General features: G+C 48.6%; 1 protein-coding gene across 1 annotated transcript in view; it reads left to right on the top strand.

Moving 5' to 3' along the window:
- Nucleotides 1–1,108: 1,108 nt before the first annotated feature.
- Nucleotides 1,109–16,966, top strand: part of gabrr2a (gamma-aminobutyric acid type A receptor subunit rho2a) — a gene marked incomplete at its 3' end in the record, with an annotated part of 43,132 nt that continues 27,274 nt past the window's right edge. Inside the window, exons 1-2 of the mRNA XM_083924467.1 lie at nt 1,109–1,236; nt 6,949–7,055. Coding sequence (XP_083780593.1) covers nt 1,115–1,236; nt 6,949–7,055 — 229 coding nt within the window. The 5' untranslated portion in view covers nt 1,109–1,114. The remainder of the gene's footprint in view (nt 1,237–6,948; nt 7,056–16,966) is intronic.

The raw sequence follows: 16,966 nt of genomic DNA, 5'->3' as shown, positions 1-16,966 counted from the left end.
GTGCTTTACTAAAGCCCACCTCTCCCAAACGGGCCGTGGACGACAAGCGTGCCGCTCCTAGACGTGGTACGGTTGCACTCACACTGGTCAAAGGAACCAGACTTTAGCCGTGAAACGTGCTGGGGCACGGGACGGAGGAACAGTGGGAGTGTACCCTCAAGCCGAAACCCTGGCATGACCAATTAACTCTAAAGTGAGCTTTGTGGAACCGTTTAACTCTGATTGCGAGTTTCGTTTTTGTCGATCCAGATGATCCAAAGACACCCTGGGGATGATCCGCGCCCTCCGTAGAACCCCCCTCTGTTTAAGTGTCAGCGAGGCAGCCGCCACGCATGCTCATGTGGGACGTGTAGCTCGGGGCTTAAGTGTTTTGCTCAAGGACACTGACTGTTAGAGGAGCCAGGAATCAAACCAACAGCAGCCATATGGGGAGAAGTCTGAACATGAATTCAGATAATGGTGGATGAGTCGGCTCAGGGCCCCGTAAACGCCCGCTCCGGCCGTGTACCAGACGAAAACGGGGGTCGTCTTTAAATTGCTCCGCCGTGTCCCTGCGTTAAGTGAAACGTGATTCCTATGATGAGGTTTTTATTTACAAGAGGGAGGAATAATCTCCCTCTCTTGTTGTGTCATGCCAGGCTGCAAAATAATCCCTGTGTGTGTGTGTGTGTGTGTGTGTGTGTGTGTGTGTGTGTGTGTGTGTGTGTGTGTGTGTGTGTGTGTGTGTGTGTGTGTGTGTGTGTGTGTGTGTGTGTGTGTGTGTGTGTGTGTGTGTGTGTGTGTGTGTGTGTGTGTGTGTGTGTGTGTGTGTGTGTGTGTGTGTGTGTGTGTGTGTGTGTCTCCAGAGCATGTAGGCTACAGATGTTCATCCTCTCTCTCTCCCTCCCTCCCTCCTCTCCCTCTCTCTCGTGTGTGAGGATAAGTGCAGACAGTGGAGCATCACACACACAAACACACTCCTCTCCTGCAGCCTCGTGCAGCAGAGAGTCTGATGCCATGACTGAGGACGCATCCATCCTCTGCTGAGAACCATGCGCCGCCGGCTCGACCCTGCTGGAATGAACCGACTGAGAGGGGCTTTCAAGGGACTCACCTGTGGATTTGCGCTGTCAAGATGCCTTATTTGACCAAACCTCTCGTTTTACTCCTATGCCTGGTCGTCACCGGTGAATGCCGTAAGCACGGGCACCGGGTGCGGAGATGGACCGGAACCGTGGAGACCCAAAAGCACGGCACGTAAGTGGGATCATTTAAATAACCAGAAAATGCAAAATTAAACGGATTCTGCAGAATGTGGGGTCAATTTGACAGCTCTCTGCGTGACGGCTGAGTAACGGGGACCTTCTTTAAGATGCACCAGAGAAGTGGAGCTCCTGATCATTTCAAATTAAATGCATTTTGGTTTTTACCAGTAAAATTCATGTTCAGTCAATCAGAGGCTCATATTCAGCCCAATCTCCTGCACATAAAAGATGCATTATGAAGTAAAGATGTGTCAAAAGTGTAGAGACAAGTCTATAAAAGAACTTTCAGTGTTATTTTAGTGGTGAAATAATATTTTTCTTTAATGTTTTGGTGGAAAATAAATGAAGGTGTGTCAGAATTTGATCTCTACGGCATTCATTCATAATGATCCTGTTAATGCATGCAGAAGTTTGTGTGTGTTAACGTGCACTGGAGCAAGATTCGTACCAAATGTGTTGATTGATTTGTGGAAATGTTGTAAAGTGGACGACGGACTGCAGCCACACCAGCGCTCTCACACACTCACACACTGATGAGGGTGAAGCTGCCCGGATGAGCTGCTCATCAGGAGGAGTGTGAGCTTCAGTGAGACACTCGGACGGTCACAGACGGTCCTCTCCACAGAAGCATCCGTCATTCGTTCTAATGCTTCAAACGAGCAGCGTTCGTCCCCCCCACACACACAGACCTCTGGTGGCTGCGTCGATTATGACGTTGACACGAAGCCTCAGAACCTCGAAGGGTGGAGAACAAAGGCGGACACAACACGGGCGATTTCAAATAAGCTCCTGTCGTTATTACAGAAAAGGAGGGTTTTCCACTTTGGTGCACGCTGTGTCCAGCTGCCTGAACATACACGGTTCGATGTTGTTAAGGGAGGAACTCTTAAATCACACGTCAGATCTCGATGAACACATTGATGCAACAGCTGTCAATCAAAACCATCAACGCACCGAGGGCCGGATTCAAAACCACAGCGAAAACCAGAGTCAAGAATTTAAATCACATTCTGATCCAACGCATCGTGTGTGTGTGCGTGTGTGTGTGCTGTGTGTGTGTGTGTGTGTGTGTGTGTGTGTGTAGCTGTTTCATTCATGAAGTGCACTTGTGTGTAAAGGTCAGAGAATGTGGAGAGTGTGTGTGGCCCTGAGAAGCACCCCTGCAGCGTGCAAGGGGCGGATCAAGGGGGTCGGGGGCCCCTGGGCTCCTGTGTTTTTTAGAGGATTCACACCTTGTTGTGTGTGTGCGTGTGCGTGTGTGTGTGTGTGTGTCTTGAAGCCAATACATTTCAAAGTGGTGAATAAACTTCTCTGTACTCAAACAGGTTTAAAGATGAGTTTATAGATGAATTAGAGAAAGATATTATTATTTTTATTCACCAGGACGGCGACGCATCCTCTTCCTGTTATTAACATCTGGCGTTACTACGGCAACCGCATACGCACTCGCTAGTGGGGTCAGGTGTGTGTGCACTCCTGACAGCGTCTGGGCCGGCTCCCGATGTGTCGTCCTGCAGGAGGAGGCGCCGAGGAGCTCTGCACCACAGTCAGGTCCGATCTGGTCCCTTACAGCGGTCAGGGTGCCGTGGTCCGTGATCAGGAGGTCTGTGGGACCCTCCGAGCCTCCCCGGACCATCACTGAGCCACCGACACGCCAGTGATGCAGGACGGTGTTAAAGCAGCTGCGTCTCAAGACTCTTTCACGCCTGTCACGTGTGCTCAGTGTGGACCCGCTCGTCTGTGAAGGGAACATGTTATTTTAAAGGTTGATAATGGAGAATGATCAGAACGGCTCCATCTAGTGTCTCAAGATCGTCGCCTCATTAACAAAAAAGAAGTCCAGCAGTGGGGTTGCCAGGTTGGTCAGACCCGGCCGAGTAGCTCCAGGAGACCGGAGTCTGTTTGAGCCTGTTTGAACCCGTCCCCTCCAGAAAATCACAGCATCAAAACAAGGATTAGAGGAGTTTGACTGACAGTTAGCGTTAGCCGTTAGCGTTAGCCGTTCCAGCTAAGTGCAGATGAAAGTGATGTTAGCATCAAGGAGCAGCGTAGCCATGTGGGCGTGCGTTTGAATGGCGTTCCTCTCCTTTCTCTCAGTCCATGGAGTGAATACACACATCTTGTGTTCAGTGTTCTGTAACTTTTTGTTTTAATGCCATAAAATGAAATCTTAAAACAACGGATGAAGGGGGCCCCTGGCTATCTTCACCTTAGGCCCCAAAATTGCTAAGTCTGCCACTGTTATTGCACATTTGTTGCATATAATCAGAATTTTTGGAGGGTTGGAGGACTGCTTGCCTCCCATCTCCAGTTGTTTTTTTTCTGTGATCAGCACCGAACCAGGGTCAGGACCCAAAGAACCAGGTCCAGGTCAGGACCCAAAGAACCAGGTCCAGGTCCAAGCGTGTGAAATGTGTTTCCTCAGGAGGGGGTCTGGAGTCTCCCTTAGAGAGAGGGGGAGAAGTTCAGCATCCGTGAGGAACTCGGAGTAGAGCCGCTGCTCCTTTGTGTTGAAAGGAGCCAGTTGAGGTGGTTCAGGATCATCTGGTAAGGATGAACCCTGGGCGCCTCCCTAGGGAGGTGTTCCAGGCACGTCCAGCTGGGAGGAGGCCTCGGGGAAGACCCAGGACCAGGTGGAGAGATTAGATCTCCACACTGGCCTGGGAACGCCTCAGGATCCCCCAGTTAGAGCTGGTTAATGTGGCCCGGGAAAGGGAAGTTTGGGGTCCCCTGCTGGAGCTGCTGCCCCTGAGACCTGATCCAGGACCAGAGGCTGAAGATGAGATGATTGTCAGGATCCCTGTCCTGTCAGACCGTCTCCCCCTGTCTGTGTTTCCCTGCATGTGTCTTCCCCTCTGTTACGTTGTCCGGTAGGCTCGGTCCCGCCCAGCTGTGGTCGATCCCCTAATCAGCGGTTGCAGCATAAAGACCCGGATGTGGGACACATTCGGCGCCAGACCGTTGGCTCCCGTACTTTGTTTCATGCTATTTTCGCTGCTTGTAGATTTGTTTCTTTGTTCCCTTTCGTTTTAGTTTCCCGTGATCCCGTTCATGTCCACCCTCAACCGTCTCGCCACGTCTTGTTTTTGGATTCCCTTGCGTTCTTTGTGTCCTCGTCTGCATTTGGGTCCGATTCATCGCGTTATTCCCCGCACCGTTAATGACATTCTCGATGACTGTCACGCTGCGGTGAGGTCTGTCCTGTCTCTGGGGTTTCTGTCTTGTGTATTTCCTGTTTTATTTTGAAAGGTTACTCTCCTCTGGTTCCAGGTCACTTGCTCTTCCTCTTGTGTCACCGGTCTGACATCCTCCCCTGATCCATGATTGTTCCCACCTGTGGTTCCCTTCATGTGTATAGAGTCCATGTCTTCCCTCTTGTCCCGTTGCCAGATGATTTCGTACCTTGTGTCGAATGTTTCCAGCGTTTTCCACAGTCTTGTTCGTGCTCTTAAGTTCTTTGTTTCCATGTTCAGGTGTTTGTATTCCTTGTTTTGTCACAGTAAGTTTCACCTTTTTGAATTCTCTTGTGACTTTGTTTGTTCCTCCCGTACAGAGCAACTTTATTTGGTACTTTGGTTTTAAACTGACGACTTTTGTTTTGTTCCTCCTGTGCGGAGCGATTTGTTGTTTGTGGCTTTTGCTCTGCGCCACGTTCCTGATGTCAAGTTAATAAATTCAGTGTTGATCCGCGAACCTCCGCATCTGAGTCCTCCTTCCTGCCCCGGCTCTGACAATGACTGCGTTCAATTAAAGTGGAATAGTTTGGTAAAGTCTGTGTCATCCCTCTTGTCCCGTTGCCAGATGATTTCGTACCTTGTGTCAAATGTATCCGGCGTTTTCCCACAGTCTTGTTCGTGCTTTCGAGTTCTTTGTTTCCACGTTCAGGTGTTTGTATTCCCCGTTTTTGTCCAAGTAAGTTTTCCGTTTTTGAATCCTCTTGTCTCCTTTTGTTTGTTCTTCCTGGTTGGAGCCTTTTGATTTGGTACTTTGGGTTATTACTGACGACTTTTGTTTTGTTCCTCCTGTGCAGACGGCTTTTGCTCTGCGCCACGTTCCTGTCGTCAAGTTAATAAATTCAGTGTTGATCCGCGAACCTCCGCATCTGAGTCCTCTTCCATGCCTGGGCCTGACAATGACTGTTCTGTTAAAGTGGAATAGTTTGGTAAAGAGTCTGTGTCATCCCTCTTTGTCCCGTTGCCAGATTATTTCGTACCTTGTGTCGAATGTTTCCAGCGTTTGTTCTACAGTCTTGTTCGTGCTCTTGAGTTCTTTGTTTCCACGTTCAGGTGTTTGTATTCCTTGTCTGACCGTAGTAAGTTTAACCTTCTTAATTCCCTTGTCACCTTTTGTTTGTTCTTCCTGGTTGGAGCCTTTTGATTTGGTACTTTGGGTTATTACTGACGACTTTTGTTTTGTTCATCCTGTGCAGAGCGATTTGTTGTTTATGGCTTTTGCTCTGCGCCACGTTCCTGACGTCAAGTTAATAAATTCAGTGTTGATCCGCAAACCTCCGCATCTGAGTCCTCTTCCCTGCCTGGGCCTGACAGTGACTGTTCGGTTAAAGTGGAATAGTTTGGTAAAGTCTGTGTCTTCCCCTTTGTCCCGTTGCCAGATTATTTTCGTACCCTGCGTCGAATGTATCCAGGGTTTTCCCACAGTCTTGTTCGTGCCCTTGAGTTCTTTGTTTCCACGTTCAGGTGTTTGTACTCCTTGTTTTGTCCAAGTAAGTTTCACCTTTTTGAATTCTCTTGTGTCTTTGTTTGTCCCTCCCGTACAGAGCAACTTTATTTGAGATTTATTTGTTAACGTTTCCCTTTCTCCTCCTGTGCAGACGGCTTTTGTTCTGTGTCAAGTTAATAAATTCAGTGTTGATCCGCGAACCTCCGCATCTGAGTCCTCCTTCCTGCCCCGGCTCTGACAGTTTTCTTTGTTAATTCAATATTTGTTTAAACTGTTCTCTGTGTGTGTGTGTGTGTGTGTGTGTGTGTGTGTGTGTGTGTGTGTGTGTGTGTGTGTGTGTGTGTGTGTGTGTGTGTGTGTGTGTGTGTGTGTGTGTGTGTGTGTGTGTGTGTGTGTGTGTGTGTGTGTGTGCGCACTTGGGTCCGGTTCACTGTGTTTATCCCTGAACCGTTCATGACAGTGAGTTTTAACAATATTCATATTATTGTGTTTTAATGTTTGGTTCAATAAAAGAAAGAAAAGCTCCAAAAATGTTTCTGTTTGCTGTGAATTAAAGTTGTAAGGGGAGAAAAAAATCGGTATCTGCAGGTTAGACTTTACAAAATTGGCATTTAGGACCAGAACATTTCGACCAGTGCACCCGTGTGTTTATCTTACCCACACGATGCCCTGTCATTTGTGTCTCTACGTGGTCACGCGGTTACACACGTGCGTGCACGGCAGCGGCTGGAGAGCGTGCATCGATAGCCCTTCACGCTGTTCTGTGAGAGTTTCAGCTGCTGACATTTTGGAAGTTTTGGATGCAAATGTTGTGATAAAACAACTTTAATGTGGTTTCTAATGACCTGGAACACAAAAACAGATGGTTAATGAATGAAAAACACGACGCATGCCGTGCTTGTTCCCAGTCGTCGCAGCAGATTGAATCAGTATTCTCTGATGTTGGTGCGTTTTTATCTTTTCCAAACCGAGCCCGTGTTCATCAGCCGCCCTCCCTCTGACGCTACGTCTCTTCCTCCCTCAGCTCTTTGGCGAAGAAACCTCCGGATGTGACCAAGTCTCGCAAAACCAAGACGGAGCATCTGCTCAAAGTGGACGACCATGACTTCACCATGAGGCCGGCGTTTGGAGGTAAGTGTGGAACGATCTCCTGTTGTTGTTGATGTATTATTCTCCTGATGTTTACACACATTTATTCATGATCACACACACGCACGGACTCTCAGGGCGCCCTCCCACTGTGCCTCCGTCCCGTGCCCCGTGCTTTAGGGTCCTTGTCCCCCCCTCCAGGCCCGTTTGTACTCACACTACCTGGGCCTCGGAGAATGCTTCTTGCTGCCTATACGTCATCACGCCGTAACACGTCACACGCATTGATGACGTCATGGCGATGCGTGGCTTTGTTTCCAGATCTTTCCGTAGACCTCAGAGTTTTTGTGCGTCTTGTCGACTGTTTTTGAATCTTTTCATCGACCAAATCTGCAGTAAACACTCCACCTCCGCATCACACCAACGTGAACCTTTCACCGCCATTGTTTGAAATGTCCGCGCATGGTCCCTCCTTCTTTTTTCTACGTCCCAACAGGCGCACAGGAAATGACCTCAGAACCGCCGTAGGCCTCGTGCTCGTACACGCAGCACGCTCGTGCTCGTACACGTGCAAACGTGCTTTACTAAAGCCCACCTCTCCCAAACGGGCCGTGGACGGCAAGCGTGCCGCTCCTAGACGCGGTACGGTTGCACTCACACTGGTCAAAGGAACCAGACTTTAGCCGTGACACGTGCTGGGGCACGGCACGGAGGAACAGTGTGCGTGCGCCCCCACTCAGGGTCCTCTTTCTCAAGCTTTTAACCACATCCCCTTATTTGAATAGTTATACAGCGTAATCACAAGGAATCACAACCATACGACAGACCGTTGTTCTCTGGATCCTTCTGTTGAATATGGACCGGGCTCCTGAAATTGGGCCTTTGATCCGTAAATTCACGTTAAACACAAAGGGAAAATCTCCTTTACCCACATGTTGTTTCCTTTCTGAGCTTTGCCTCCACGCTGTTAGCACGTCACACACTTCAGTCATCTGATTGGTTGGTTTGGCCCGTATGTTGGTGACAGACAGATGGTTTATCCAATCAGAAACCAGGATTTTCACCCCTTCATAAAGATCTTTAAACCAGAGTTCAGATGGATCTGCTGAGACCAGGAGTCAGGTGATGCTGGGCGTGCACGTCATTGTCTTTAATCGTCTCTGGGAGGAAAATAAATACATGCATTCGTAGTTTTTGCAGTCGAACTCTTTGGACGAAGCTTGAATACTTTATAATGTGTCAACTTTGAAGACTTTAAGACCCCGCGGACCCGCTGTTATGTTGCAGACACCGTCAGTGAAGTGGCCATCAGCTCTGGAGAAAGCTGAAGCTGCTCTTTGGTTGAATAACAGTGACACAGACGGAGAAAGCTTCTTCTCGTTGATGTTGTGAATCTCTTTCTTCTTTGCTTTTGTTTATTACATGTGGTGTTGTTCATGTTCAGAGCCTGCAGCCTCCTGAATATGAGATGTGAGCAGCAGAACGTATGAAAGTTTGATCAAACACCTTTGAAGCAGGTCAACCGTGATGACACACAGGGACGGACCGTACAGCCAACATCCTGCCTGTCCCCGCCACCAGAACGTGTTAAATACCTATGAGGGTGAAAAACACTGAACACTAGCACTTAAAGTTGAATTTAAGTTCCCGTCTGTCACAGTGATTCATCATGTGACCCACTAATGAAGGCACTTCTGCTCCAATCTGAGTTCCTGTGGCGTCGTTTCTGGGCTAGATGTTGAGAAATGTGGTGATTATAACAACATCTGACAGCAAACACTAATGGTGACGTATAAGTGCACTTGTGCTAGTTAAACAACACAACAGGGCGTCACACCAACGGGCCATAAGTGTCACTACCACCGCCAGGAAAGCTGATTTCTAGGATTCTTATCAAAAATGTTCTTTTATGTTCGGTTTGTGTACAAAAAAGGAACATCAGCCAATATATGACGTCTTTAATGGACTGTAGCCCTCAAATGTCAGCGTTGGTAAAGGTCTGAATCCAGAATTGGTCAAGTTTTAGTCGACTCGATGAGCTTTAAGGGCGCCCTCCCACTGTGCCTCCGTCCCGTGCCCCGTGCTTTAGGGTCCTTGTCCCCCCCTCCAGGCCCGTTTGTACTCACACTACCTGGGCCTCGGAGAATGCTTCTTGCTGCCTATACGTCATCACGCCGTAACACGTCACACGCATTGATGACGTCATGGCGATGCGTGGCTTTGTTTCCAGATCTTTCCGTAGACCTCAGAGTTTTTGTGCGTCTTGTCGACTGTTTTTGAATCTTTCCATCGACCAAATCTGCAGTAAACACTCCACCTCCGCATCACACCAACGTGAACCTTTCACCGCCATTGTTTGAAATGTCCGCGCATGGTCCCTCCTTCTTTTTTCTACGTCCCAACAGGCGCACAGGAAATGACCTCAGAACCGCCGTAGGCCTCGCGCTCGTACACGCGCGCACGCTCGTGCTCGTACATGTGCAAACGTGCTTTACTAAAGCCCACCTCTCCCATCCACCGGTGCCATGGCCTCAGATTTAGAGGTGTTGATCATCATCCCGGCCGCTTGATCTTTAAAAAAACACATATTTCTCATATTGTCCATTGCTGCAGCAGCTCTGTGTGACAGGTTGTGTCTGAGCTTCTAGAAAGAAATAAACGTTGATTGATTTTTGACTTTTGTACTTGCATTTTTATGCAAAACGGCAAAATTATCACTTCACGCAATCATTTCAGTGACAATTTATCAGCCAGAAAAGTTTGTTATGGTGACAGGCCGACATCAGACCGTATATCTATTATCTAGTCCCATTATGTTTTACAGAGGTAGACGATCTATGCGTCAGATCTAGAACGCAAAGCAGATTTAAAGCGCGCTCGACGCCATCGGCGACCAAATCAAGACATAAACTTCCCCTGTGACGTTTGCAACCGTGTTTGAAAAGTCCCGCATCGGACTCCACAGCCATCGAAGAACCCACCGAGTGTGACCCCCAGGAAGTGTCGACCCACTTCATCACCTCTTCTACGCATGAAATGACGTCTTTGTCGGACTTGATTGCATTTTGCGGAACTTTCCCTTCCCTTCGTATCGTGCGTCGGGCGCTTCATTCAGCAGGGTTTTCTCGCCAAACTAAGCCTTAAAATGTATCTTGTACTTGGGAGATATTAACGTCCACCCAAAAATAACCTTCATGAGAAAACGCAGAACTGGTGGCGTGCTCTTTAAACCCTGTTGGATGTGAAAGTGACTTGCATGGAGACGGGGATGGAGGACAGACCTGAGTGCACGTGTCCTGAGCTCCGTCAAGCTTGAAAAACCAATTGCGTTGATTGGTGTTTGGTGTCAGGAGCTCAGACATGTGGGGCTCTTTGATCTTATACCAATTTAAAGGATCCATCCCTCTCCTGGAGTCGTCCCGAAGCGTGAAGCATCTGAAGCCGACACATGTTGTGACTGCAATCAACATGTTTTTCTCTTCCTGCTGAACCACAAGAAAAAATGATCTGAAGCTTTTTTATCTGGCGGATAATATCAGCGTCTCTTGTTCAGGGTGCAGCGTCTCTTGTTCAGGGTGCAGCCGCCATGTTGTGACATAGAAAAGACATTTAAATCATTAAATGGTGCAGTATTTAACAGTAACATCAGAAGAGCAGCAGCTACACAGTGAGAATACTTTAAAACAAGTCAGCTGCACATTTTAACGGCGTTTTAGCGATTCAGCATTGCTCATAATTTCATTTCTGCCCTGTCTCCAAACTTTACCGTGGCTCCAAATGCTCCATTAAGCGTCTAAATCCCACATGTTCGATGACACACGGGGGTTGGTCGTCCAGGACGCTGAACGCCAACATGCTCTCTGTTGTCTTTGTTGCTTTTTTGGGGGGGGGATTTATCTCGTCGCTGGAAGACAGTTTGGTCAGCATGAAGCATCTTCAAATGTTTGATTACGTGTTGAAATTCAGTCTTTGCATGTTGTTGCATGTCGCCGTCTCGCATGTGGGAACATTCACTGTGAGGTTCTGCCAAACCACCGACACGAGGTGTGACGTGAGCTGCTGCTAACAGGCGTCAGGTGATCGATTCTTCTTCGCCGCTCTCAAACAGCAGCACGGTGTTGTCCCCGTGTCTGCGTGGTTTCTCTCCGGGTTCTCCAGCGAGAAAACGTGCAGTCCAAAGACGTGCAGGTGTTAGGTTTATTCATCCATCAATCTTCAGCCTCTTGTCCCTGTCGGGGTCGCGGGGGGCTGGAGCTGATCCCAGCTGACATCGGGCGTGAGGCGGGGTCCACCCTGGACAGGACGCCAGTCTATCACAGGACACATAGAGACGAACAGAGACAGACAACCATTCACACCTACGGGTGATTTAGAGTCATCAATGAACCGAACACCTGCACGTCTTTGGACTGTGGGAGGAAACCGGAGAACCCGGAGAAAACCCACGCAGACACGGGGACAACATGCAAACCCCACACAGAAGGGCCCCAGCTGGGATTCAAACCAGGAACCCTCATGCTGTGAGGAGACAGTTCTAACCACCACATTGCCCTGTTAGGTTGATTGATGACTCTAAATCGCCCGTAGGTGTGAATGGTTGTCTGTCTCTGTCCGTCTCTATGTGTCCTGTGATAGACTGGCGTCCTGTCCAGGGTGGACCAGCATCACGCTGGGTTCGGCTCCACGCCCCCCCCCCCCCCCCCCCCCCCCCCCCCGTGACCCCAATAGCGACAAGCTGAAGAAGATGGTATTGGATCGGTGCCTTTTCATCAGCATCAGAGGCATTTCCGATCCTGATATTGGAACGGGAACAACTCTTTCATGAGCATGCTTGGGTGCAGAGGCTTTGAAGTAGAGCGAGTCAGGACTCAGCCGTTTGACCCGTCTTCCTTTTAAGTTGCACCATGTCGAGAGCAGAAGATGTAACCGTCGTTAAGTGAGGCTGCTACTCCCCCGTCAGAGAGATTGTCACTTCGGGGAAAGGCAGAGCGCGTAGCAGGAGGTCACAGTGGAAACGGAGCTAAAAATAGTCCCAGCAGAGGATTCGCGCTCCCGTCGCATTAGTGTAAAGACTCTCATGCTCTCGCCTGCTTCCCTAGAGAGGGCTGCCCCCTCCAGATGTGCTTAAACCCCCAGCTGTTTTTATATACTGAATAATACTTTAACATGTTTTACCACCAGAACACACGAGCCAGGGACGGACCAGAGGCCCAGAGAGCAGCGTTTCACAAACCAGAGACTTGTAACGTGACGTGTAAATATATAAAGCTGCATTTATTAAAGAAAATCCTTTGATGTATTTCAGTTTGGAGTGAACCTTTAATGCTCCAAATGCATAAACGCAAGGCCCAACACAGGAGAGCTCCCTCCTTAGGCCTGGACTCTGCTGCCCACTCACACCTGAAGGAGAAAGCCCACTCCTCTGATGACAAGGATCTCCACATCCTGGACAGAGAGGACAGATGGTTTCAAAGAGGAGGGAAGAAGCATCAGGAGGTCTGAGACACCAGGACCAGGACCAGGCTGGGACTGGACCATGGCTAACCAGAGGAGGAGGTCTGAGACTCCACTTCTCTCCAGTTTACAATGCTGCCCTTTCATCCCTTCATTCTACAATCCAACCTCAAAGAACAACTGTTCACAAACGTCCTCCTGTGACTCCAACGACGGTCGTTAAGACTCAATAGAGCACTAACCAAGTCCAGACCTACTTCCACCAACGACTGGACCAGAACCAGGACCAGGACCAGGCTGTGACTGGACCAGCACTAACGAAGTCCAGAACTACTTCCACCAATGACCAGGACCAGGACCAGACTGGGACTGGACCAGCACTGACAAAGTCCAAACCAACTTCCACCAACGACTGGACCAGGACCAGGACTAAGATCTGGACCAGCACTGACGAAGACCAGAACTACTTCCACCAATGACCAGGACCAGGACCAGACTGGGACTGGACCAGCACTGACAAAGTCCAAACCAACTTCCACCAACGACTGGACCAGGACCAGGACTAAGATCTGGACCAGCACTGACGAAGACCAGACCTACTTCTACCAACCACTGGATCAGGACCAGGACTAGGATCTGGACCAGCACTAACCAAGTCCAGACCTACTTCCACCAACGACTGGATCAGGACCAGGACTAGGATCTGGACCAGCACTAACCAAGTCCAAACCTACTTCCACCAACGACTGCCACTCTAACGACGGTCGATGTACGTTAAAAATAGGTGATACCAGTATTTACCGTAGAGTTTTAGGTCATTACACTATTTAAATAGTCCATACGTACAACAATGAATTCAAAATGTATTCTATAAACCCACAGCAACACACACACACACACACACACACACACACACACACACACACAGAAGAAAAACCACAGGCAGGTAACACAGGCAGCAGTACTGATGAGCACACACAGTACTCCGTGCACCGCGCAAGTGTTAAATGTTCATATTTGTACAAATAAACATCAGAAAGATGTGAAAGTCAGATGTCTTTGAGTGGATCAGGGGTGGGGAGCGTGGCTAACGTGTGGGGTGTATTATTGCTCTTAATCCGCGGTGAAATAACGTATTAATCTTGTTGTTAATCCACGCAGAGGGCCGAGAGAGAGCCCATCAGCGGGATCATTTGATGTATGGGCTCGGAGCGAGTCATGTTATGATCCGGTCACCGTAGACCAAAGCCACTGTGTGCTTTTCAGAAAACCTGGGGGCTTAGGCGTGTTGTGGATTTACCGGAGGTCACAGAGTCAGGTGGGGTTGGTTCGTCCTGCCTATTACTTAAAGCTACCCCTCCCCCGGGGCCTTTAGGCGCACTCTTGGTCTGCTGGGCCCGTATCAAACCCAAAAACTGATTTAAACATTCATTTATTTGACTTAAAGCTGTAACAATTCCCTGTAAATGGCTTAGGTGACCTGTAGGAGAGCAGGGCAGCTGCTGATTGGACGGAGCTCTCAGCAGGATGTGACGTGTGGTCGAACAGACGCCACAACAACACGGAGAAGTAGAGGAAACACTTTTATCCAGTGGAGAAGAAGAATGCAGAGCAGGAAATGATCTGTGCAGGAGCATCTGTGCACGAGCACCTGTGCACAGGCACAGAATCTCCTTCGTCGTCGTTGTCTTCTTCTTCTTCTTCTTCTTCTTCTTCGTCTCCTTCTTCTCCTTCTTCTTCTTCTTCGTCTTCTTCTTCTTCTCCTTCTTCGTCTCCTTCTTCTTCTTCTTCTTCTTCGCCTCCTTCTCCTTCTTCTTCGTCTTCTTCTTCTTCTCCTTCTTCGTCTCCTTCTTCTTTTTCTTCTTCTTCTTCTTCGCCTCCTTCTCCTTCTTCTTCTTCGTCTCCTTCTTCTTCTTCTTCATCGTCTCCTTCTTCTCCTTCTCCTTCGTCTCCTTCTTCTTCGTCTCCTCCTTCTTCTTCTTCTTCTTCGTCTCCTTCTCCTTCTTCTTCTTCGTCTCCTTCTTCTTCGTCTCCTTCTTCTCCTTCGTCTCCTTCTTCTTTGTCTCCTCCTCCTCTCCTCTCCTTCTTCTTCTTCTTCTCCTTCGTCTTCTTTGTCTCCTTCTTCTGCTTCTTCTTCGTCTCCTTCTCCTTCTTCTTCTTCTTCTCCTTCTTCTTCTTCTTCTGGAAACAGACGACAGTGGATCTACTGCGTGTGTGTATCGTCCCCCTCCAGTCTTAAAATAACAGGGATTCAAACACGCGGGCTGGGACGGCTGCTGCTGCGGTGGTTTGATGTCACCAGTGTGGAGATTGAATTAGAAGATTGTCTCACGCCTGCAACATCAAAGCAAACTGTAATCTATTGATTTACGGTCAGTGCAGCTTTGTTATGTCAAACCCATTTAAACGCTGTCACTTTTGAACGTGGGCGTCGATGAAACGATGGCGCCAGAACACGTTCGGCTTATTAAACGTCACGAACAGCGGAAATGTGTCGTGTGCTTTATCCCTGATCAGCGCAGTGACATGCTATCGCTGTGTGTCTGTGTGAGCTGCTACATGAGCTCATGCTGCTGACCACAGGTTGTTCTGTATTAAGCAGCGCTCGCTGATGGACGGGTCAGCGGCGCCCAGATACCATCTGGAGATACGGGCTTAACTTGAGGTGACTGGAGTTTAGCGTTAGCTGCTAGCTTCCCCCAGTGCACTTCCGCTCGCCCGCAGTGTTAGCCTAGCGTAACTGCCCAGCTGCATGGCAGGCCTCACTCCAGCGGGGATGAGCAGATTAAGCTGGCAGCGGTTCCTCCTGCTTACAGATTAGCACAGGCAATAATCTGTTACGCCATCAGGCAGCTGTTACGCCGGGAGTGACACTCGCTCCCGACTGGAGACGGAGAGGACGAGGGGCCACAACTGGCTGTGGAAGTGCACGAAGCGTGATTCTGATGTTTATCTATTTAGGTGTTAGAACAATCAAATTAGGGTGTTACTATATATATTTATTTTTGCAATATTTGTTATGTAATATAATGATCCCGTGTTCCCTGGTGTGTTGTTTTTTCCACAATCTGTATTTCTATCATTCAACAAAAGCATGACAGAAACAGTGTCAGCTGCTTTACCAACTCTGTTTAATCAGCAGAGACACAGAAGATAAACAGGACTGTAGCTGAGAGCGTTAGCATGGAGCAGATCCCTGTTTACACTGTGGAGAAACCTGACTAACAACAAGTTATCCACCAACTGAATCCAAGGTTCAACGTCCTTCATGGAATCAGTTAATGTCCACACAAATCCCTTCAATTTCAACATGTGAGGGGCTTTCTTGTCTCATCAGTAGCCTCTGTCTTCCTTTGACCACATAAACTGTATATACGTATAAATTGTATATATAAATTATTTGTCTGTTCAATACAAAGAAAACAGTTCAAGCTGTGAAATCTTAACTTGCCTTTTTTTGGCACAAACTATAACTATGTATCAGCAAACAGGCATACAGCTCAAACTAAGAGCGCCTACCCACTGTTCCTCCGTACCGTGCCCCAGCACGTTCCACGGCTAAAGTCTGGTTCCTTTGACCAGTGTGAGTGCAACCGTACCGCGTCTAGGAGCGGCACGCTTGCCGTCCACGGCCCGTTTGGGAGAGGTGGGCTTTAGTAAAGCACGTTTGCACGTGTACGAGCACGAGCGTGCGCACGTGTACGAGCACGAGGCCTACGGCGGTTCTGAGGTCATTTCCTGTGCGCCTGTTGGGACGTAGAAAAAAGAAGGAGGGACCATGCGCGGACATTTCAAACAATGGCGGTGAAAGGTTCACGTTGGTGTGATGCGGAGGTGGAGTGTTTACTGCAGATTTGGTCGATGAAAAGATTCAAAAACAGTCGACAAGACGCACAAAAACTCCGAGGTCTACGGAAAGATCTGGAAACAAAGCCACGCATCGCCATGACGTCATCAATGCGTGTGACGTGTTACGGCGTGATGACGTATAGGCAGCAAGAAGCATTCTCCGAGGCCCAGGTAGTGTGAGTACAAACGGGCCTGGAGGGGGGGACAAGGACCCTAAAGCACGGGGCACGGGACGGAGGCACAGTGGGAGGGCGCTCTAAGGTCCAACTGGTTCATATTGATATCCATTTAGTTTGTGTGTGTGTGTGTGTGTGTGTGTGTGTGTGTGTGTGTGTGTGTGTGTGTGTGTGTGTGTGTGTGTGTGTGTGTGTGTGTGTGTGTGTGTGTGTGTGTGTGTGTGTGTGTGTGTGTGTGTGTGTGAACTTCTGATAATGAAACTTTTGATGCGTTCGAGAAAATGAGACCAACTGTGATCCTCAACAGAAGGTCTTTAATGTTCATTATTCCTCCGTTTATCACCAGAGCAGACAACAACAAAGAACACAATCTGCCTGATTTGCATAAATAATAATTCAAAATCAACAAATCTTTGCAAACGCTGAAAAATAAGTTTTCTGAATAGATTAGAAAAAAAAACAATCTGCCCTTCA

The sequence above is a fragment of the Echiichthys vipera genome (assembly GCF_963691815.1).
Source record: "Echiichthys vipera genome assembly, chromosome: 12".
Taxonomy (NCBI): domain Eukaryota; kingdom Metazoa; phylum Chordata; class Actinopteri; order Perciformes; family Trachinidae; genus Echiichthys; species Echiichthys vipera.
The sequence above is the reverse complement of the archived record's forward strand: the minus strand, read 5'-3'. Positions and strand labels throughout refer to the sequence as shown.